General features: G+C 32.4%; 1 protein-coding gene across 13 annotated transcripts in view; it reads left to right on the plus strand.

Moving 5' to 3' along the window:
• sog (chordin short gastrulation) overlaps positions 1-22,474 on the plus strand; it is a 190,755-nt gene extending 168,281 nt beyond the window's left edge. For 12 of the 13 annotated variants that reach the window (XM_073973283.1, XM_073973284.1, XM_073973286.1 and 9 more), the window contains 5 exons: positions 10,104-10,213; positions 12,057-12,189; positions 19,293-19,349; positions 19,458-21,754; positions 21,829-22,474. In XM_073973283.1, coding sequence (XP_073829384.1) covers positions 10,104-10,213; positions 12,057-12,189; positions 19,293-19,349; positions 19,458-21,754; positions 21,829-22,044 — 2,813 coding nt within the window. In that variant the 3' untranslated portion in view covers positions 22,045-22,474. Of the gene's footprint in view, positions 1-9,453; positions 9,558-9,930; positions 10,214-12,056; positions 12,190-19,292; positions 19,350-19,457; positions 21,755-21,828 lie in introns of those variants that run through there. The other variant, XM_073973291.1, reaches the window with a different exon arrangement.
• Positions 22,475-24,042: the final 1,568 nt, after the last annotated feature.

Raw genomic sequence — 24,042 nt, forward strand, 5'->3', positions numbered from 1 at the left:
GGCAATCAATTTTTTGACAACACAAAAAAAAACTCCACACAAATATAGTTTAGATTTTTTGTGGACAGGGTGTTTTAAGTGAAGCGCCATATAGGCCTTAACAATTTTTTTGTTTAAATATTTATTTTTTATTTTTCTGGTCATAAATAAACCTTTCACAATTTTACCTTACCCAATTAATTTCAAAGAGCATAATTGCCGCCTTACGTAAATATTGACTAACCAAGTTTTTGTTCTCTTGTAAAAGAAAATAATTTGACAAGACAAGAAATTAAAATGATTGACATTTTCGATGAACACAATTTTCATTTATCTAAAACAATCTTTCTAATATAAAAATAAATAAAATTTATTTTTAAAAAATGTCTTGGCATTCCTAGTGGAAGTTGGGCCCACCACTTGAACTATGTCTCATAAAATAGAGAATTTTATTTCATGCTTCGTTAAAAGAAAATTTATTTGAAATTCGCATATATAAAGTGAGAAAAAAATTATGGTGGCTGACACTGTTTGCTACCCCTCCGAGACCACCCACCCCCTAAAGCCAATACTATCCGGCTCATGTGATCATCGATCTTTGGTGAAGAGAAGTGAAACACACAGCACAACGGCAAACGTAATTAGTATGAACGATTAATTACTTAAATGCTGACCTCAGCAATTTGTTTTTAATTAAATCTCAATTTTGTAGACATTTGGAATGGCAACAGTAGTAGTGCTTTTGCTTTTTATATTTATATCTATCTGTCTATAGATTTCAAAACTGCGACCATTGGGCGCCAAATATTTTAGACAACTTTTAAGATATACATAAATTATCGATGCACTTTCAAGACATTTCAATTGCCTCGCGCAAAAAAATATTTGGACATTTTTCGGCCAAATTTTCCCAACCCAAAAAAATTGCATAGCATTGGGGGGCTGGCTGGCTGCATACACACAACCAACCCTTCATAAACAACAATTTCAGTGAAACACTATTCGCCTGACTTGGGTGGCTGGCCATTGCGCCTTCAGTGCAAGTCAATGCACTTCTAAGCACTTTTCTTTCTGTCTATATTGCTTATTTGCAATTTGCATATATTTATAGAGATGCAGAGATGATGATTATGACCATTATCATATGCTCATTATGAACGCCAAAAAGTAATCATGTAACCAAAAATAAATTTTATATATAATTTTTATTTTTCACTGATGGTTTTATGCTTTGCGTTTTAGTTTTTTTTTAGTTTGCATTTTGGCTGGCTGGCTGTCTGTCTAGTAGGCGTGTCATTTACTTATTTGCTTGCTTATTTCCTTGGTAGTTTGCTGTGCTTACGCTGTGTGCTGGTGTCTGCTTGTAATTAATTAAGAATTTCAAGTATTTTTAGCAATTGCCATGATTTTTTCTGCGTTTTTGCTCTCTTGTGATCTTCTACTTGGCAAAAAACACAAAATGTATTTCACTTTTCGGGGCAAGACAAAAAAAAACATCGTCTTCGTTGCCGTAGTAGTCTGACTGACTGAACTGCACTACAATATTTATAGCCTTTACACAATAAAAATTGGGGAATAAGTAGTATTTAAATACGAAAACAAAAAAGAGGGACCATGATGATGATGGGCGAGTGAATGAGTGACTTCGTGAGTGCAGGGAGAAGCAACTGAAACACACTAAAAATTATTGAAAGATTTCGTAAATTTTTTTGCATGTTAAACAAATTTACAAAATGTCAGACAAAATGTTAAAGAGCCAAACGAATGATGGGGAAAGTTCAAATACACAACATAAATTGCTGTACAACCCAAAACAACACCAACAACAGCAAATGATAATGGGCAGCCATTAAGTGGTAGACTTAGAGACTTTTATGGTATATGCAAAACCAACAAAATTATATAAATTTTCTACCAAAAAGGCTTATGAAACAGGAAAAACAATAAGAAAATGTTGAAGGTGTGGGAAGATTTATTTTTGACAGATCATCTTGTGCCTCCAATGTTGTTACTTGTCCTAATGAAAACAAGAAACAGGAAAAAACAGTAAGAAAATGTGGTTTCCTTTGGCTTTGTAAAAATAAGAATGCTCCCATTACATTTCGTAAGTTTTATCTATTTGAAACAGGGATAACAGTACGAAAATGTTCAACTTTGAAACAGGGTAAGAGAATTGCCTAATTGATGTAACAGGAGTAACAGTAAAAATGTTTTTTTGTAACAGGGTAACAGAATTGCCTTATTTCTTAGGGTCACCTAAAAATAAATTAATAATATTTAAGTTTTATAATTTCTCACCTAGAACTTGCCGCTTCTTAATACTTTCCACATTAGGCCAGTCAAGTTTGTTTTTTTTTTTCGTTTGAATCCGTTCAATCATTCCTTGTCTCCCTCATTCAAGATAGCTAATAGTTGGGGCTTAACAAGAAGAAAAACCATCAACTTTATAGAGTTCCATGATCTCGTATCAACCTTGAGTGTCATAAACTCAACATTTCATTAAACATTAAATGCTTTGAGGCAACCACAGGCTGACTTTTGCTGCGGCTTACAGTCTCCCTCCATAAACTCAATTTAAAGGTGTAAAAATCCACACATTTTAAATTCATCCCATGTGAACCAAGTTTGCCAATAATCATCAGAGCAATAATCATAAAATATGCAGGCCACATTGAGAAAGGCAAGTTTTTTCCTTTAGCTTTGTCAAGTGACAGAGGAGGAGCTGGACACCGACATCTATGCAATTTTTTGCATGTCATAATCCACTGAAGACAGACTTCTCGTTGTGGCTCTCTAGTTTCTTCTAGTTCTTCTTCATGTTCTCATCTTTATAATTAATACACACTCTTTCAAGTGATATTTATGACTTTTGAAATGTTAAGCTGTTGCAAAAGATAACCTTACCAAGGCAACATAGATGACCATTCATTTTTGTCCTGGGTGGCTTGGCAATTTAACAACAAGTTAGTGTGAGATGACGCCCATGTCTGCTGGGAGGAAATCAAAGCTATTTAGCCAAAGCGTATGGAGGGCGTTCATTTGTTAAGCTGCAAAAATGGCACTGCAAAAGCCTTAGGCCCTTTTTGCCTTAAGCCTTTTTATTAATTAAATGAGTTCTTTTTGTTGCCTTCTTTGGGTTATGCTTAACTTTTAACGCGCCTCCTTGTCAATACACAATCAATGGAAAAATGTGCCGCGCACAAAGCGCACAAAAAAGATGATTTTTTAAAATTCATTTTTTAGATTTTTCTCCGTCTTCCATCCAATGCCTGGCCAGGCCACAAAATTTTTAAATCGGCTTATGTTGATTGTTAATAAAAAAAGGAATTGTATCCAATTTACGCGTTTGTTAAAGCCTGTCACAAAACAATCTTGTCCAAGGCACAACAAATTCTAAAGAATCTTCAACGTTCTTGGTAAAATATCTCAAAATAAAGAAAAAACTCTAAGGCTTCCAAAGTATTGGCATATTTTACATTTTGTGCGAGGTTTTTTTTTTTTGATGTGCAGCTCTTTTTCGGCTTATTGAAGTGCAAAGCAAATTATTTAACGTGCGAAAATAAAAATCACAAAAAAGAACGCAGCAAAGAATCCCCAAAGAATAAGACAAGGAGCAAGAAGCAACAAAAAAAGAGCTGGCTTAGGCCAAGTCAGTAACCAGTAAGTTTTTTTCGTGGCGGACTAACTGGATGGATGGCTGGCTGCCTGCCTGCCTTTTTGGTGTTGGTTATGCTGTAGTTTGTTGCCAGCTTTAGAAATAACACATGCCATACAAGACAAGCCAACAACATATTTTAAGCCATGCCAAGAATGTAAGTAACTCTCTGTTGCCTTGGCCGCTTTGCTTTTATTCGTTTGTTTTTTTTTCTTTTCTTATGCTAAAAAGGTTCCTTTGTTTTGTATTGCTGTCTGTCTGTACCAAGTTAGACCTTAGTTTTTTTTCCTGAGGCAGTATTCAATTGCTAGCCCTTTTGTGTGGCAAGGTTTTCTCGTTTTGTTTTTTGTTAAGGCCCTGGAAAAGGCTAAGGTGTAAAGCTGAGTGATGGAAGACTTTTGTTAACTTTTTAGTGGAAAATTGTTTGGGGTCTTGAAACAGGATTACAGTTTAATATTTTTGTTTAATTTCGTTATTGGAAAACTGTTGGGTGTTATGAACAGGATTACAGTTTAATATCTTTTTTTAAATTTGTAGTTACCACTAATTTTTTGCGGCATCACTGGTTCCCCTCTGCTTAAAATTTATTTGCTTTTTTTAATTTATATTTTATAATCATCTCTGAAGCCTCTTAAAAGTGGCGCCCAACAACCGCCTCTTCACTTATTTCTGTGTAAACCTGTATGCGTAGGCTAATTTCCTTTTCTCTGTCTCTCTCTGATTCTTATTGCTCCACCAAAAAAAAAGCAATTTGATAAAATTGACAGTTCACTTCCCAGCTAATATGTGTAGGAATCTGCTAAATGCCATTTTGGCGCCTGTATGGCTTGCAACGTAGGTTTTGAAAAGGCAAACAATAATTCAAAATAAAAAAAAAACTATTTAAGTAAGCATTTCCGCTTGTTATCTTACGAAAACTTCCTCACATTTTTTTGTTGCTGTAAGCTAAGAAGCTGTAATTTCAGACCATTTGTAATGACAATGTTGTTGTGGTTTACTTTTTGTTTTTGAATTCCACCCTCTAGTGGCTAAATTTCACAAAAACTAATTTGTTGGCGCCATTTAGTGTCAATGTGTCAAGTGTATGCGAAACTTTTGCTGGGCATTGAATATTTAATTAAGCTTAAGAAATGCTTTTAGCACAGTTTAATGCCAAAAGGAATTGAGAAAACAATTTTACATTTTTGCCAAATACAAATCAAACAAAATTTGCCATTATCATGGCCAACAAATTTTTATATAAAAAATTAAAGGCGCCAATAATTTTTATGTGATGATGTCTTGCTAATTATGAGATTAAATATAATAGACAACAATCAATTTTTTTATTAAAATAACAAATTATCAAGCACGAAATGGAATAAGGACAGATGTGCAAAAAAACACTGTATTTCACATTCCAATCATATTTTGTTTTTATTTCCTCCAAAAGTAGGTTAATGTGAAAAAATTGCCTTGCGTATTTTGGTGAACTTTATAAAAAGTCTTAAAATATGGCCTCAAACATAAATTAATTAAAATCATTTTTTTATTTGGAAAACGCGCTGATGTTCTCTTTTCAATTAAACCATAAAGCAACGAAATCATTTCAAGATTCTTTTGAAGACCAAGACCAATTAGCCTTCATGTGAAGGAAGGTGGTATAGGCAGACAATCATTCAGCCAGCCAGCCAACCATGTGTACATGTTCCCAAAAAATGAATATAATTCAATTGAATTTATTGTTAAAGGAAATGTTGAAATATCTTAACAATTTTGTTGAACACAAAATGAAACAAAACTTTTTGTGTTTTAATATAAACTTCATAAATTAAAATGATTTATTTTTTGAGAAACATTCCATTTTACATAAAATCTAAAATTATGAACTAATTTCTCAAATGCCTTAATTAGATTCATGGTGGAGGATGATGCAATCATTGGCTAATTATTCACCAGAAAATTTATTCACTTTTCATAGAGTTATGGGGTTATAAAAACCCAAAAAATATGGACCCCCAAAATGTATTTTTATAATTTCCTTAAATAATAAAAAATGGGGTAATATGAATTTATTTTTATAATTTCCTAAAATAATAAAAATTTGGGGAATACAAAGAAATAATTAGCAAACTGAAATGTTAGGTGGCAATGGCATGAAAATTAACTTATATTTTATATAAATTATGAATATAAATTTTGTTTTATTTCATATAGGGGTTCTTTATGAAAAACATTAGGTATCAAACTAATTTCAAGGGTGAGATTGAGGAAAAGGTCATCGCAGGTAGGATGTGAATTATCGAGTTAAAGATTACATAGATTTTAGAATATCATATTTAATTTTGACATAGGTTTACAGTCTAATACATTTAATCACTTTTTATATACATAAATATTGCCGATTTGAATGTCCCACAATTCTGAGAAATATGTCAGATTTTCCTTTCAATATATTATTGATCTTTCCAAACAATTTTCGAATATATTTCAATATTTGAAACAGGTTTAAAGTTAAATAAATTTATTCCCGATTTCAATATCCTCAATTCTGAAAGATACATATGTCAGATTTCCATTCAATATAATGCGCATTAATTTTGTCAAATTTTCCTTTAAATGTGTGCAAGTTTCTAAACAATTTTAGTATATATTTCTATATTTGAGACAGGTTTACAGTTTAGTACATTTAATGATTCACTCGATATATATTCCCCATTTTCAATGTCCCTCAATTCTGTTAGATATGTCAGATTTCCCTTCAATGTATGTTTGTACAACAAAAATTTTAGTTTATTTTTCTTTTTTTGGCAAAACTAATTTATGATTCCTTTAGCTTTTAGCAAACAATTTCAACGTAATGCCAGTAGCAGTTGAATTGATTTCAGGCATTGACAACAATAATAAATAAATAGCTTTTAGAATAATAAACATACAAATTTATTAAACACATAAACTGTATTTCCAAACAAAATTTTGTGTTTTGCAAATTTTTTGCCTTTGAAGGTGTTGAAGAAAAAAAAAAACAAACATGAAAAACTGCACTATATATGCCACACAAAAATTTAAATTCAGCAGCGCAACAACAATAACACAAAACTGACTGACGGTTTGGCGACCTCAATATTGAAACGCCAGCCAAAACAGGCCTGGCAAAAAACGCGCCGCCACTCCGTAATGTCTTGTCTTAAAAAACAATAACATTGTTTGGCGTTTTGTTTTGTTTTATTTTTTCACTCTCTCCCACATCTCCTCTAGACATATTCCAAAACAGTATTTTTTAAAAGTTTCAGCCAGACAAAAAATATGTGGAGGCGTTTGAATGAAAAAAGAAAAACGGTAGCAAAATAATATTTTCTGAGATCTAAGAAAAAAACAGAGAATTGCCGAAAAGCCTGGGCAAATAAGATGTATGGGACACGCAATGAATTTGGGAGAATTCTCCCCTAAACTTGAGATATCAATACCAATACTCCTTTACTTAAAATGAGATATCATTCCCCTCAACCATATTTGAGATATCGATTCCAATATTTTTTTAACAAAATGGGGTATCCTTCCCATATCCACATTTCCACTCTTCAAAACAACTACCCCCATTTCTTATTTATCTCTGATCTCCCCCTTTTAAATGTGATCATCAAAAAATCTGTTTACAAAATTCTTTAAATATTTGTATGTCTATAATTAAGTGGCGCCCAACCAAATTTGCAAATTTCTCACACAAATATTTAAAATGCCATCACCTACAATTGCAATAATAACAACTACAAAAACAAATAAATACGCAATTGTAAAATAAAAATTTGTTTACTAGAACGAGAGAATTACGTTGTTGAAACCTCCCAGTAGTAGTGGTTGGTAGCTGTATAAACATAAATTTCCCATAAATTATTGAGTTTTATTAAACAACAACAAAAAACAATTTACATATTTTATATATTAGAAAAATATTATTATTTATTTACAATACTTTTCTAAATGGTTAATTAAAAAGTCATCATCATCACGTGGTGGTTGGTGGTGACAATTGTGGGCGTTACTAATGGCAAAGATAAATATAAATATTTGGGAAGAAAAAAGGGGGAGAGAGAAAGATGCGAAATAGAACGTTATATGAATTTTTAGATCTAAAAAAATTGTACTAAATATGGAAATATTATTTGGATTATATATTTCTTAGATGGATATTGAAACAGGATTACAGTAAAATATATATTATATAGATATTGAAACAGGATTGCAGTCAAATTTATTTTTTAGATGGATATTGAAACTGGATAACAGTACAATATATTTCTTAAATAGATATTGAAACAGGATTACAGTAAAATATATTTCTTAGGTGGGTATTATAACAGTATTACAGTAAAATATATTTCTTAAATGGATATTATAACAGTATTACAGTAAAATAAATTTTTTTGATGGCATCAAAATATTCCCAAAATTTTATTTAAGACCCTTCTTTTCCTCCTTGCCTTATTATTTTTATTTTTTGCTCATACATGTTAATATCTTGTTTTCTTTTTGTTGTCTTTGAATAAAATCATTTTTTTTTTCTTTTAATTTTGTTTTATTGGATTCCGTGCAAGCAAAAAAACTTGATATTTTTGTTCTGGCCTTTTTCATTCATGAAAACCAGGCCTTATGAACAAAAAACGAACCGCACAAAAAAATTATTGGCTGGCTATGCAATTTTGATATGCCAGACACTGGCGTGTTGTGCGTTTTTGGCCAGTCCACTTTTTTGTTTGCTCATTTAAAGGCATGCCGATCAAGTTTTCATTTTGGCGCCTTATATATACAAACTAAATGAATGTAAAATACAAAAGAAGAAAAAAAAAACGAAAAATGGTCATTGGCTTTTTTTATGTACACTGCACCCCGGTTAACTACCCTTCATAAATTTTCAAAAAATTGGGGTAGTTATGCGGGAAAGGCAGTTACGAAGATCTCGCATATCTACCTCATGTGGGTAGTTACAAAAATCTCATCTCAACCTTACAAAAAATGACAACAATTAGAAAACAATAAGTCAAAAAATAAAACCAAGTCTAACCCCCAGTTTTTGTAACTTATTTTTGTTCGTTCGTCTATATTCGTAATAATTTAGGCATCCATAGCTCTGCCGCCAGAAGACATACAGACCTAATTTTTCGTAGACGCGTTCCATATTTAGTAAAGAATTCCTCATATAAAAATCAGCGCTCTAAATTTGCGCTTAGGCGAGTAAATCGATCTACAAAATTTGACAATTCGTGTGAGAAGAAAAAATTTGTTTACAAAAACAGGGGGTAAGAGTATAATGTAAGGTATATTATTTAATCAATAAGAAATTTATTCATCTGTGATCCTAACATAACACTGGACATCTTCATCACAATCCACGTAGTCATCGAAATCGATTGTCTCAGAAATATACCATTGCGCGTAATAAACCGAGAAAAGTATTAATAAATTTTCTTTATGGGATTATATTTGACAGGTAAATATCCGAATTGGGTACTTATAGAAAAGTAATTAACCGGGACAGTTTGAACTCATTTATATGAAAAACTTTTGGGGATTTAGATTATGAGGCACTTAAACGGGAAAGGCAGTTAAGCAGAGAGGTAAATAACCGGGGTGAAGTGTATAACAAAATTATTTTTTTATTCTAAACTTAGCTTCCAAGAAAATGCATATAAAAATAAAATCTCTACCTGTTATAGATTCTTGAGAGCATTTATATGGATTCAGTAAAATGAGAATGAAAATAATATATTTTGTAATACAAAAAACAGCAACAACAAGAACAACTACAAAATCAATAGCCATGTATTTTTCCCGACGTCTTTAGGTCTAATAAGTTTTGTAGTCAAACACAATCAGGCCACAGTAAAACCGCATTAAATAAACGTTGTTGTTTTTTGTAATTGTGATTCCAAGGAAAAGTTTGGAGGTGGGTAGGGGGATTTAAAAATGCAATTTTAATAGTTTAATTAACACCACATGTATGTATACATCTAGAGGAAATAATCATAAAATAGCCGAAACATCATAAAACCGCTGCAACAAAAGGGCTTTTGAAGTATAAGGCCCCCAAAAACACATGGGCGGTCTCAAAGAATCCCAGGCACAACACAATATGGAAATTTTTCATATCTGAATGAACTTCATTAGTGGAAAAATTACCTTTTTTCTACATTTTTTTTTTCATTTCATTCATTTAATTTCCAAAAAGGTGTAAAATGTAGGCCGTAATAAAAAATTACCGAAAAGAATTTGAATTTTATTGTTTTTGTTTTTCTTTTCTTTTTGTAACTTGAAAGCAGCAGCAGGAGGAGTTCATCAGCGGGATATGTTATTATATTAATGATCTCTTCTACCTATTCGAAATGGAAACAATATCCATTCCACCCAGAAAAATACATGTTCTTAAATGATTAATTCAAAAACTCTTAAACAATTTCTAATTATTTGTTTTTTTTTTTTTTTTTCTTTACAGTATCCGAATGCCAATTTGGCAAAACCCTTAGAGAATTGGGTTCAACATGGTATGCCGATTTGGGACCACCATTTGGTGTTATGTATTGCATTAAATGTGAATGTGTTGCGGTAAGTGAAACAGTTATTAAAATAATTAAATAAATAATTAGAAATTATTAAAAAATATTAAAAAATTGTCAAATCATGGTCTAGGACAGCAAAATAACTATAATATAATATTTAAAATTAAAATAAAACATTTTTGCCATACTTAGGACTGCAAAATCCATTATTCTAAGGATTTTTGTTTTCAGTTAAAAAATTGAAAATTGGGGTATTTAAAACAAAACTTTTTCTCGCACTTTCAAAAAGTTCCCACTTGTTGACTTTGCTCAAATTTAATAATTAATCCAAATAAGACATAAATGTTTATTTTCCTGGAAATATTGCATGGCAAATTTTCTGCACGGTTTTTTGGTGTTTCATTTTTGTGTTTTTCCTCCAATGATTAATGACAATTTTAAAGGTCTTTTATTACGAACATGTTGATTTCGTTTCTCCTTCCCAATGTGTCTACATGAAAGGAATATCTATTTTGCAAAACAAAAACATGACAGCAGGCAAATTCACCACACACCAAAAAATATGCAAGAAAAAAAATACCAAAGAAGCTTAGGTTTGCGTACGCTACTTGTCGCCTTAGTTTGTTCAATGATTAATAACCGATTGAGACATAAAAAATTATTTTTTTTCTACGTTTTTCTGCTCTTCTAGACTGTTATGAAATTACGCAAAGAGGCAAAACAATATATAAATTTCAATTTTATTTTGTCTGGCTTTGACTGAATACGTCAGTAGTAGCACAAAAGAAAAATATATGTATACAATTATAAATCACAATCAAATAGCTGGCAATTCTATTTAATTGATGCCATAAAGTCTTTTATGCATCTTACCTACGGCAAATAAGGTGGAGGAGAATGATGATAATCTGCCATACATACAAAACAAGACAAACACACAACATTTGGGATAACATAAAAAATTTTGGAAAATGCATTCGACTTAAATTTTTGCAAAATACGTAAAAATACTCTGAATAAAAATTGCTATCATTTTTGTATTCTTGTTAACACAATATTTCCATTTATAATTTTACACTCTCTAATTAATTAAGAAATAATTTATGGGGCAATTAAAATTTAACTAGAAGTAGATATACATACAAGTATGCGACATAAAACAGCGTGTTTGAGTAAAAAAACATAGAACATAAAAATATGGGCCAGCGCCTAAGAGGCCATAAAAAGTCGTTGTTTCAATTTTGCCAGCCATTCTATTAGTCAAAAAATGATTAACACCAAGATCATGATATTAAACATCATTTTTTCTGTTCAGTTTGATATCCATAATCCTCCTTTGGTTATAAAAACTTATTCTAAAAAATAATAATTATTATTAACTTATTTTTTTCAACAAATTGTCACATAAATCCAATATGAACAACATTTTGTTGTTCCTCATAGCTTAGTTTTATGATTTCTGAAAGAAAAATTGCAAAAATTCCTTAATTTAACTAAGTCTACACGTTTGTAGAGATTCTCACAGTGCCTAGATTAAGTTTGTATGCCCACAAATATTGTGCGAATTGATAATTCTTTGCAAAGAAGCAGATTTGAGGTTTTTGCGAAAAGTCTCCACTATTGGAGACTTTTCAAAAATTGCAAAATTGCAATACTTCTGGTCTCAAAATGTATAAACAATTATTGTTAATCAAAAATGTTAAATTTTTAAACTTTTAGAGACATAAATCCAGCGGAGAGTTTTGTAAAAATTTAAATTTCCATAAAAATTGAAATTATTACTATCTTTTTAATTTTATTGCTTATCAATTATTTTTTAAAATTTATTATTAATCTTTTAGTTTTTATTATTATATTTCTAATTTGAATTTTTTTCCATTAAATTTTAGGTACCCAAAAAACGCCGCATTGTGGCTCGTGTCCAGTGTCGCAATATAAAAAATGAATGCCCACCAGCTTTGTGCGATGATCCCATTTTGCTGCCCGGTAAATGTTGCAAAACATGTCCCGGTGATAAAAATGGTAAGTTTTTTCCGTTGTTAAAATGAATTTCCTAAAGCCAGATTTTCTTGAATGAATCATCTCCACTACATTGTTATATATACAAACTTGTGATGGACATTAGCCATAACCAAAAAGACGTCCATCTTTCATAGCCACAATTCATAATTTTTGTTGTGTTATATGTCTGGCTAGCATCTCCGTCTCCTCCAATAAATAACTTGTTCGCCGTACATAAATCATAAAATATTTCAGGCATGGCAAAATAAATTGTCTGTTATAGATTAGCCAGACATACAAGAAGAAGCAGCAAAAAAGTGGATCTTTTCATTTTCTTTTAAATTACACTTACGCCCCCGTCGTACAATAAGAAAAAGCAGTGGAGACCTTTTACTTGAGACTACTTTGATGCCACTAGGTGGATTGGGTGGTGGTTGTTTCTGCCTTTAGATATATTTTTTAATATATTTAAGACATTATTTTGCAAATTTTATAAAACATTTTTGTCATTTTCGATAACAATAAACATATTTTAGCACATTTTATGAGCGCTTGGGTGGAGGAGGCCAAAAACAAAATAAACAAAAAATAAATTTATATATAAAAATTTTTGCAAAATTTAAATATAAAATAGACAATCAATGACAAATTTTCTGCTGTGCAAAAAATCAAAAACAAAATGAGTTTTTACAAAGTCATTTTTAACAACCAAAATTAAACTTCAAAGCCTTTAAGTTCAAATTTTAAAATATCTCAAAATAGTTATGGCTTTCCCCTTCGCCCTCCCCCCCATTCACTTGTCTTTGATTTAAAATTAACATCTGCTGTCTCACTTTTGATATATTTTTGTTAATTTTTTATTATTAAAAAAGTATATTTAAACAAGATAGTCGCCGCCATCCAGCTTCTGGTCAATAAATTGAAAGCATATAAACCTAGAAAGAAACAAACAACAACAACAAAATGTCTATCAAAGCCAAATAAACACGCGTTAAAATTTAACAAAAAAAAAAAAAGAAAACAAAATCTACCTCGTCGTCCAAAAATCCCAAAGAGATACCAACAACATTCAAAACGCTACTCAGCACACATACATCTATGTCTTTTGGCGTATTTTGCCACAGAACGGCAGCAGAATAGCACGTCAATTGACGGCATCATCATCATCATGCAGACAAAAATTACCGCCCCCATGTCCACCACCCATACCACAAGCCAGCGTTCATCATCCTCTTCCCATCATAATGATGTTTTCAGCTTTCTAATGATGTTCCTTCTCCTCTTAGCTATCTATCTACTAAATACTACTAGCAGTATGACTACATCGCCTGAACTAAAACTGAAGAGTGTCCAAAAGCCAACAAAAAATAAATTGTTGGTATTTTTTGTTTTAATTATATTTTTGAAATAACAACAAAAGTTAGAAGAAAAAATCCAACAACAAAAAATATTTAAAAAAGAATGTTCAGTTATCTTAGCCGACGAAGCAAATCCCACCAAGCCAAGACGTAGTAGTAGAAGACAATCAACCAACAAATCAAACGAAAAAAAAAATTAACCTTATTTTGATTTAAGTAATTTTCTGCATGAATAGCATACATAATAAGCAGTATATCAGACAGACATACTATATTGACGGCGTCATCTTAGCAAAAATAGTACGACAAAAAAAGAGAGAAGCCAAAAAAATAAATAAATAACAAAACCAAACTAACAAAATAGTTAGACAGGGTAGCAGACAGCAAAAAAAAAACACTAAACAAATGTAATTCAAGCCATTTTTTCCTAAGGGAAATTCTGAAATTTTTAAATAAATTAAATTTATTACTTTCTTCAAACCAAAAATCCAAACTCAAATTTTTAATAAGAAACTTATCAAAAGTCACGCAATTTTCCTCAAATTCTATTTGCAATTTTTCCTTAAAAAATTTTTACATTTTTGTAAATTTTCAAAAAGTCTTCACTATTCGTGAAAATTGAAAAAAAAAATAATTTTGAATATTTAATTTCTTAGGCCAAATATAACAAAATCTATAAAAAATATTTATATGTTGGCCTAAAAATATTTAATTAAGAAAATTAACTATTCAAAAAGTCTCCACTTTTTGTATTTTTTTAATTTTACTATTTATTTTACTTTATTAGACCTTGAAAAAATATATATTGTGATCTAAAAAATTATCAAAATGTATATAAGATTTCAATATGTAAAATTATAATTTTTTTTAATTTATTTTGTTCTAAAAAATAAATTAAATTTAATTTTCTTTAAACAAAAACTTTAAATATTTAATTTTTTATAAGAAATTTATCAAAAGCCGCTCAATTTTGCTTAAATGACATTTGCAATTCACATTTTACGTTTTTTGTAAATATTCAAAAAGTCTCCACTTTTTCTAAGAATGGTTGAAAAAAAATATATAATTTATTTTTTATTTGACTTTGAAAATTTTTTATATTTCGGTCTAAAAAATTAAATTTATTTGCAAATATTCGAAAAGTCTCCACTTTTTGTAATTTTTTAAAGAAAATAAAACATTTTTTTTACTTTACTAAACTTTGAAAAAATGATCAACATTTATTTAGAGTTTATTTATTAATTAAAATTTATTTTTTGAAATATTTTTCCTAGCTTAACGTACGCCTTTTGAAAAAAAAAATGTTTTCCCAAGAAACCCCCTTTAATGTGTTAACAATTAATTGAAAATATCAAATTTTATGTGACTTTTTAATTGCTGCTTTTTCCTTGTGGAGACTTTCAATCACAATTTCTCAAGAATTGCTGTGAAATTGAAAACCCCCTGTCTTGTCTTCTTCTCCCGTAATTTATTAACTTGACTTTCATTTTTATTTACTTGGCAAGTGAAGAGATCCCATGAGGCGATATGAGTCTCCACCTTACTCTCTTTCCGCTCTTCTTGATCTTGTTAAAGTTTTTATTACATTGGCCGCCTGGCTGGATTGGCCTGGTTTTAAGCTGTGTTTCTGGCCATCGTTAAGATTATAATCTTTAACATTTGAAGTTCCTCTACATGGCTGACTGGCTTATCCTGGCGTTATCAGCCAGGGAAAGACAAACAAAATATTGTCACCGTTTGCCCTGCTGATGGTGTCATTAAATTCCAAAAATTCCTAAAAAAGGACAAGCTTCGTAGCAACCACAACAATATTGTAAAAAAAATGTCAAGAGCCCATTCAATTTTTGGTGTACTTTTTTCTTCTTTTTTTTTTGGACATTTAATTGTTGTTGTGCCACTTTTTTGCCGTCGCCCGTATTATCAGTGTGTTACCGTTCTCCGCTGCCATAAATTTTGTTCTGTACACATTTTTGTTTTGGGCCAATAAAATACAGATCTTGCTTCAAGATAAGCAGACCTTTTTTGTGTGTTTGGCAGCATTGTTGACCCTCCCGCTGTTTCCTCATATCATTGAGATCATCAGTTAGCTTCAGCAGCAGCATCATCTCAATGTCTTCGTCAGAGCAAGCAGCAGCATCAGCAGCGTTACTTGGCTTGTTGTCAAGGCAAAACAAGCCGCCTCCCTACCAACCAAAATCTAAATGATGAGATCTTTAATGATACGGCACATTCTCCTTCAAGGAATCCATTCGTCCACACAGATAGAGGTAGACATCATGAAAAATTCCTTAAAATGAGATAATTTAATAAGCGTTAAAATGCTCGAGTTATGTCATTATGAAACCCTCCAGAGGGAGCAAAAGGGAACATGAAAAGCAAAAAAATTAAATATTCCAGCAGGGCAAACCAAAAAGGGGTGATATATTATTTAAAATTCTCCTGGCAATTATTATTTGTGGCATACATGTCACAAGACCCTTTTGGGCTGGTTGGGCTATAATTAAACCAGCAAAGAAACCTTGCTGCATAAATTACAAAAAAGATCGTAACCAGGCCTACCTACCATGGAGCTACTGCTGCTGTGTTAATTTTAATGATAATGATGACAATGATGAGGCATGATGGCCACTTGAAATGCTCTGCACATAAGTGGAAATGATTTGTTGGGCTCAGCAGCTAAGGCTTAAATATGTTGTTGACAATAATTTTAAGAATTCTGTAGTCCACAGATCTCTATCTCTATCTTTGAAAAGAAAAGCAAGCCAAAGTAATGACTTTTTTGGTTAAAAAATGGCATATTTTCTAAACCAAATTTGGCAGTTGGCTGAACAAAATAAAAAACGAAACTACTCAACAAGTCTTTGATGTTTTTTGTGAAAAGCTTCTTTGGCTCCAAGAAGTCATATTTAGTAAAAACGACAACGCCAACTTGCAAGCCAACTTCTTCTACTCCACTTCAAAGTGGTGGTGGTGGCCCCATACCAAACAAACTACAAAACTATGCAATTCAGTGGAGAGTTTCGAACAGCTACTACTACTAGGCTAACTAAGTGGCCAGCTTATGATCATCATCATGATTGTGGTGGTGGTGCTGGTGGAGTTGCATAGTTTTGCCAAGCTAATGCTGGTAGTTTGCTTATGATTTAACTTGTTTTTATTATACCAGTGCAAGCTTTATGGCCACAACATGAACTATTATGGAAACAAGTTCATGTTAGTTGATAAAATAACTAAGCACCTCCATCATTGGCCATTGTCGCTATATGGCCATAATAATGTTTATAGGCTGCTGCTGCATGCAACAAACAAACAGCCTCAACTTGTGCAACATTTCATTGTTTTTGGAGCGCAGAAAACAAAAACAAACTCCTAGCAATCATATGATCCCCAAATGCATGACTTGGACAGGCATCTGCCGTCGTCGTCATCGTCATCATCAGAGTAAAAGTGAAAAGTCAATATAAAGGAATTTGTACAGAATTATAGGTTTTGTTGCTTGCCACAACTACACGAAATGATAGACCAAAGAAGAAGCAGCGTATAAAGCCAATAACCTTAGCATAGCAAACAACAATTCATTGGAATTACCTTAAATGTTGATTGCTTGTGGGTTAAAAGGAGGAGGAACACAAGAGTTGGGGTAACAAAGATATTAAAATATTTGAAATATTTCTTGACAACAGGACCAACCAACCAACAGCTTCCCCTTTTCCTGCCTCGTTTTCACACAAGCAAACATTTTAATCTATTTAAGCTATTAAAACAACAAACAAAAAGCATACGACGACTCAACGATTAGCTAAGGAATTCATCAGTTCATTATGAGTGAGACAATGTTTTGTTTTTTTTTTTTGTTTGTTTCTCAACATAATAATGAACGTTTTTTATGTTAATCATTGGCATGACACATACATGGCAAATGATTGAATATTAGCAAATGTTTAGATATTAAAAACAAAACTAACAAAACATAAATGAAAACCCTAGAGAAAATATATAACAAAACATAATACTATAATTAAAGAAAACATTAAGGCATAACGAAAATATACAATTTTCTTGGTTTTCTCTTTATTTTCCTAACTGGAGACTTTTCAAAATGCTTAATTTCCATTTTAAAAAATATGAGCCTTAGTGGAAAATAGGCAAAAGTGATAATTTATTGTAAATTTGAAATTTTTTAAAAAGTCTCCACTTTTGGAGATTGCATTTTTGATTATAGAAAAATCGATATGGCAATAAAATAACGATATTTAATTTTTTCGGCAATAAATAAGGAGTCTGGACTGGTGTAGACTTTCAAATATTAATATTTTTTAAGGGAAATTATATGAAATTTAAATAGAAATAAATAAAATAAATTAAATATATAAAAAAATAAAATAAATTTATATAATAAACAAAATAAATGAAAAAAAGGTAAAATAAATTATATAAAATAAACAAAATAAATAAAATAATTTTAGACTTGCTCATTTTGACCCAAAAATATATTTTTGTGAAATTTAAGTGAATTTAAGTCTTCAATTTATTTAAAATGGTTTACACAGTAATTCTCTTTTGAAAATTTGTATTGTCCAAACATGCTAAAAATCAAAACAAAATTTCTTAGAAACCCATTTTTATAAAAAGAAAAGAAATCAAAGATTTATAAAACACTAAATTATTGAAAAATCCAAACATTTTCTACAAGTCTCCACTTCGAAAACTGTAGAATTTTCCCCCATATTGAAATGAAAATTAAAAAAAGAATTCAAATTCCTTTTGAATTCTTGGTATTTTATTTAATACGGATATCCGGCTTAATTTATTTCACCACCTTTTTTCCACCAACACCAGCACCAATTCATTCTTTTGTAAAGACTTACTTTTCTCGTCCCCCCATTCTCCTGTTTCTGTTAAACGACCAATCACCTCTTTATGTTCAACCAAAAAATAAAACCGAAATCCCGTGTTCTTTAAATCGATTTTCCATAAAATTTCCAATTTTATTGTTTAACATGGCCATTGTTATGTTCAGTTCAGTTCGGGGCACAACAACCTGATCACACAAATCCATGTTTAATAGTTAACGTGGTTGCTGTTGTTGTTGTTTTACGTATGGCTAGTTCTTTTTTAACCCATCATCAACCATTTTTCATTGAGCTGAGAACAAGCAACAATGGTTTCCAAGAATTCAAAAAACAAAAATTGGTTTCAATGGTGTTCTCGGTTGTTGGTGTTGTTGTTTTGGTTACCTTGTTTTCATCATTTACCGGCCGTAACATTCTTTGAGTTAGTGGCTCACCTTTTATGTGGCAGTTTTACGGATATTTCTTTTTTTTTTTTTTTTGAGAAATCACGTGTACCATCATCAACAGCAGCAGGGTGTTGCCAAGAGGCGGTAACTTGTTAGGGGTATTATGTCAAACAGCTAGCTAAATAATGGCTAGCTGGCTGGCTGATATATGTGCGTGAGTGTAAGTGTAATAGGGTCCTCCTCTATTCACACATTCAAGGTCTTTAAACCCAAGAAGGTACCGCATCTATTCTTTTGCTGTTTTTTTTTTTGTGTTTCGATACAATAACTCCACGGGAGAGAGTGAGTTGAATATTTCTAGCAAAGTAATTTCCTGTTATTTGTCCCAGGAGTAGGAATTGGGATTTGAAAACAACTCAAAGCAGTGCTGGATTCATTCAAGAAGTGTTGACATTTTTATGGCTTTGTAATTCCTTTCTAAGTAATTCCTTTCTAATTTCTTGAACCATTTTCCTTTCTAATTTTAGACACCATGGCCTTAGATGTACCGGCACCAATGGAAGAAGAGGAGCGCAATATGAAACGTAAGTATAATAACAAATTACACACTTCCTACGCTCCCATCAATGAAGTTCTGTACCTAGAACCTGGCTAATATATCACTCTTTATTCGTTCTTTTTTGGCTTTACAGATTTCGCTGCCCTCCTAACTGGACGCACCTCCCACTTTCTGAAAGGTGAAGAAATGAAAGCCATGTACAGTACCCACAATCCCCATAATATTGTGGCCACCGGAAGGTTTATGTTCCACAAAAAGAATTTGTATTATTCCTTCTATACCTCATCCAAGGTTAATCGTCCTCGGGCCATACAATTTGTTGATGATGCTGGCACAATACTGGAGGAACATCAGCTCCAACTGCCCGCCGGACCCCAATCGATTTATCAAAATGTCACTGGTAAAATATGTGGTGTTTGGCGCAGAGTACCCCGCGACTACAAGCGTCTGTTGCGTGAAGAACGTTTACATGTTGTCCTGTTGTGGGGTGGTAACAAATTCCAAACTGAATTGGCTTTGGCGGGTAAAATTGGCAAATACACTGCCCTGCAATCGGAGTTGTTTAGCGCCCTAATGGAACCTGCCCCAGGCTCAAAATCTGATATACTAAATGGTTCAGGTGGTACTGCAATTGTTTCAACCAGCAGTGGAGCTGCCTCTTCTATGCATTTGACCTTGGTTTTCAACGGGGTCTTTGCTCCTGATGATTATGTTGACGCTCCTGTGAATATACGCATTGAATCTCCCGATCGCCGTGAAGTTGTGTTGGATGAAGTGCAAAAGGTACGCAAGCCCTCATCAGAAGTTAATGTTTTGGAAATCTCCTCACCCATTTCCAAAGAGAACTTGCGTCTAATGTCTCGTGGCAAATTGTTGTTGACCGTGGAATCCAAAAAGAACCCCAGTTTAAGGATCCAGGGCCACATTGTTACCCGCACCACTTGCGAAATTTTCCAAACCCTTTTGGCCCCCCACAACTCGGAATTGAAAACCAACAGCAGTGGTTTGGCTTGGGTATTTTTGAACACAGATGGTTCACTGGCCTACAACATTGAAACTGACCAGGTTAATGCCCGAGATCACCCTGAAATCAGTTTAATTGAAGATGTTGGCAAACGCAAGGCTGTCTTGCAGGATCTTACACCCAGTTTCAATTTTAATCAAGCCATTGGTACTGTGGATAAATTGGGACACAAGGTAGTTGAGGCCTTGTATAACGGTGATTTGGGTGTTAACATTGCTGTGGACCGTGAAACCAGTTTGATTAGAGGAAGATTGGCACCACGTCCTGTGGCGGATGCCCGCGACTCCGCTGAACCCATTTTGCTCAAGAGATCTGAACACTCAGTTTCGGCTCCTCATCATGCCATGGGCATGGCCTGGTTATCCATTGACAATGAGTGCAATCTTCACTACGAATTGACCTTGAGCGGCTTCCAGTCCCATCCCCAGGACCTGCAAATCTACTTGGAAGAGAAACCCATTGAAGCCATAGGAGCACCAGTGACACGCAAACTTTTGGAAGAATTCTCCGGCTCCTATATGGAAGGTTTCGTGCTAAATATGCCCTCAAACGAATTGGTGAAATTGGAATCCAGTGTTTGCTATTTGGAGGTTCATTCCAAGGAGAGAAATGAATTGCTGCTGCGCGGCAAATTGAAATCAACAAAGGTACCCGCCCACTGCTTCCCCATTTACACCGACAACAATGTGCCCAATGTTTTTCTGCCCGGTGATCGTAATGATGATGTGTTTATGACAGCCGACACAAAATGCTATCACTCGGGACGTTTCTATGACGAAACTGAACAATGGCGCAGCACGGAAGATACTTGCCAGATGTGTGCCTGCCAGCGAGGACACGCTACCTGTGAACCCATTAAATGTCCTGTGGTGCATTGCAAGGTGAATGAGGAATTGGTGCAGGCCGAGGGTGAATGTTGTGCCATGTGTGTGCCACAAAATGTCAACAGCAACAACAAAGAGGAAGACCAACAACACAAACGTGGTTGTCGTTTGGGAGATCAATTCCATGTGGCCGGTGCAACATGGCATCCATTTTTGCCACCTAATGGTTTTGATACTTGCACTACCTGTACCTGTGATGCCTTGACCCTGGAAATTAGATGTCCACGCATGGTTTGTCCACCGCTAAAGTGCAAGGAAAAGGAAGCCTATCGTCCTGACAAGAAGGCCTGCTGCAAAGTGTGTCCCCAGGGTAAAATTTCCAGTGGAGCCGAGAAAATGGGTCCATCAAATCCCAATGTGCTACAAGATCAAGCTCCTACCAGGGCCAATGTGCGCAGCTCTGAGGAGATACTTTCCCAAGGTGGCTGTAAGGTGGTCAATAAAATCTATGAAAATGGTCAGGAATGGCATCCCGTTTTGGCCTCACATGGTGAACAGAAGTGCATCAAGTGTCGATGCAAGGTAAGTTCTAAATTATCTCCGTTTGGGTTTATATTTGGAGACTAATTTTGCTTTATTTTCTCTGCTTTCTTTAGGACTCCAAAGTCAACTGTGATCGCAAAAGATGTTCACGTTCCACCTGCCAGCAAACACGAGTCTCAGCCAAGCGCAAAATCTTTGAAAAATCTGAGGCAGCCCCCCTTGATGAGTGCTGTTCGGCCCAATGCAAACGGCCACGAAGACACCACAGAAGAACCGAACAACAGCAGCAGCAACAACAGCAAACAAAACGTCAAGGTGTCAGCAGCTGAATTGCTCCCACCACAAAAACTCTCCACTTTCCAAGCTCCATTTCAAAAAAATGAAAGAAAAGCTATTTTTGGATAAACTTTTTTAAATAAAGAGAGGCTGAGAGAGGATGTAACTAGCAACTAGCAATAGTAAACAACAAAAACAAATAACAAAGTGACAAAATTTTATAGAAGAAATGCAGAGACAATAAACGAAAGAGTGAGAGTGCTGAGTAGTATGGAAACAAAAAAAAGCTCTTTTCGAGAAATTTTGGCTCCTTCGTTATGTCAACCACAACCAACAAACTACACCGAGAGAAAAATGTACACAATTTTTCTCTATTATTACCCACAGAGTAACTAACAAAGCGCATTAGACTTTGAGAATTTTGTTGTTGTATAGAGAGAACAAAGCTTAACTTTACTGTATTATACAAAAAACACTTATAAGAGAAAGATGAAAAAGAAGAGAAAGAAAAATACAATACAAAACCAATATTTAAAACGAGAGTACACTTAACAAAAAATACCAGTGCAGTAGACGTTTAACTTAAAGAAAAAAATGAATCATAAAAAAATATTATTTTTTCTCCGAATGCGGCTGCAATCTCTTGTTAGCTGCAATGAGTAACAGAAAAAATAATAATTTTGCAAAGAATATATGAAAAATATTTATAGAAACACATCCCAAAAGTTTCGACTGATTGACTGAATGGCAACTTTAGTTTGTAAGGCTTAAGAGTTATACATACATACATAATAAAAGCATACATACATACCTACATATTATTATTTAATGAAACAAAAACAAACTTTACTTAAAGCCCCGTGCTCCACGCCCGAACTTCCTCCCCCAACAAACAAAACCAAACTTCAATAATCGACCAAGAATGAAAGAAAGAAACAAAAATAAATGATTATTTTTTGTGTTATTTTTTTACTAATCCATGCATTATTCACCACACCCCACCCCTCCCACATACATATTCACCAAAATTCCTTATTATATCACATTAAAAATCAAATCATATCAACATTTTTATATATAGTTTATACATATAAAAAACCATACATATTTATATAAAAATAATTATTATTGTTGTTAACTTTTTCAAAAAAGAAAAAACTCATAAAAATACATTATTTCATAATTATATTTTAAAAATATAATTTAATGAAATAATATATGTGAAAGAAAAAATATTCTCTTTTTTAACATATAACATTTCTTTTAATTTACAAAACAAATGTAATTTTTTGAAGAAATTAAAGAAAATAAAGAAAAAATGTATATTTTTTATTTATACAGAAAAACCACCCACACACACAACAAATAATTAAAAAAACCACACAAAACCCCATAAAAGAAGCTATTTAAAATTCACACCACATTAAAAAAATAATTGTATTAAACTCTCCCCCTCTGCTTTATATACACACCTATATTTTTGTAATAAATATAAATTATGTTTTATTTTGAAGACGTTATTTTTTTGTTAATAATAATGATAATTAAAATAATAATTATTATTTTTATTACACCACATAATTGTAATATATCTATTTTTTCTTAATTATTATATTATTTTTAAACTATTTTTCTAATATTTAGTTAACTTAACCATAACTTTTTACTTCCAAAAAACCACCACTTCTGCACAAATCACTTCCCACACACCCTCAACACATCAACATACCCACAACTCACCTCCACACACCGCAACCACACACACACATTTGTAAAATTCTCCTTAGTTTGTGTTTAGTTTTATATTTAATTTTATTTTTATAATTTTATTTTTTGTATTATTTTTTATGTTTATTATTATTTTTAAAGAAACAAAAAAATTATGTTTTAATATTTAAATAAAAAGAAAAAGAAAAATCGAGAAAAAATTTTCTTAAAAAATTAAAATCTTTTTTGTTTTATTTTAAAGTTTTTGCCTTTTTAGGGGCGCAAAAAATCTAACCAATACAATGGCTACATTTTAAGAAAAGAAATCCTTCCACAAGGGAAAT

The sequence above is a fragment of the Musca autumnalis genome, unplaced genomic scaffold, assembly GCF_047663935.1.
Source record: "Musca autumnalis isolate F117 unplaced genomic scaffold, ASM4766393v1 scaffold_3, whole genome shotgun sequence".
Classification (NCBI taxonomy): Eukaryota; Metazoa; Arthropoda; class Insecta; order Diptera; family Muscidae; genus Musca; species Musca autumnalis.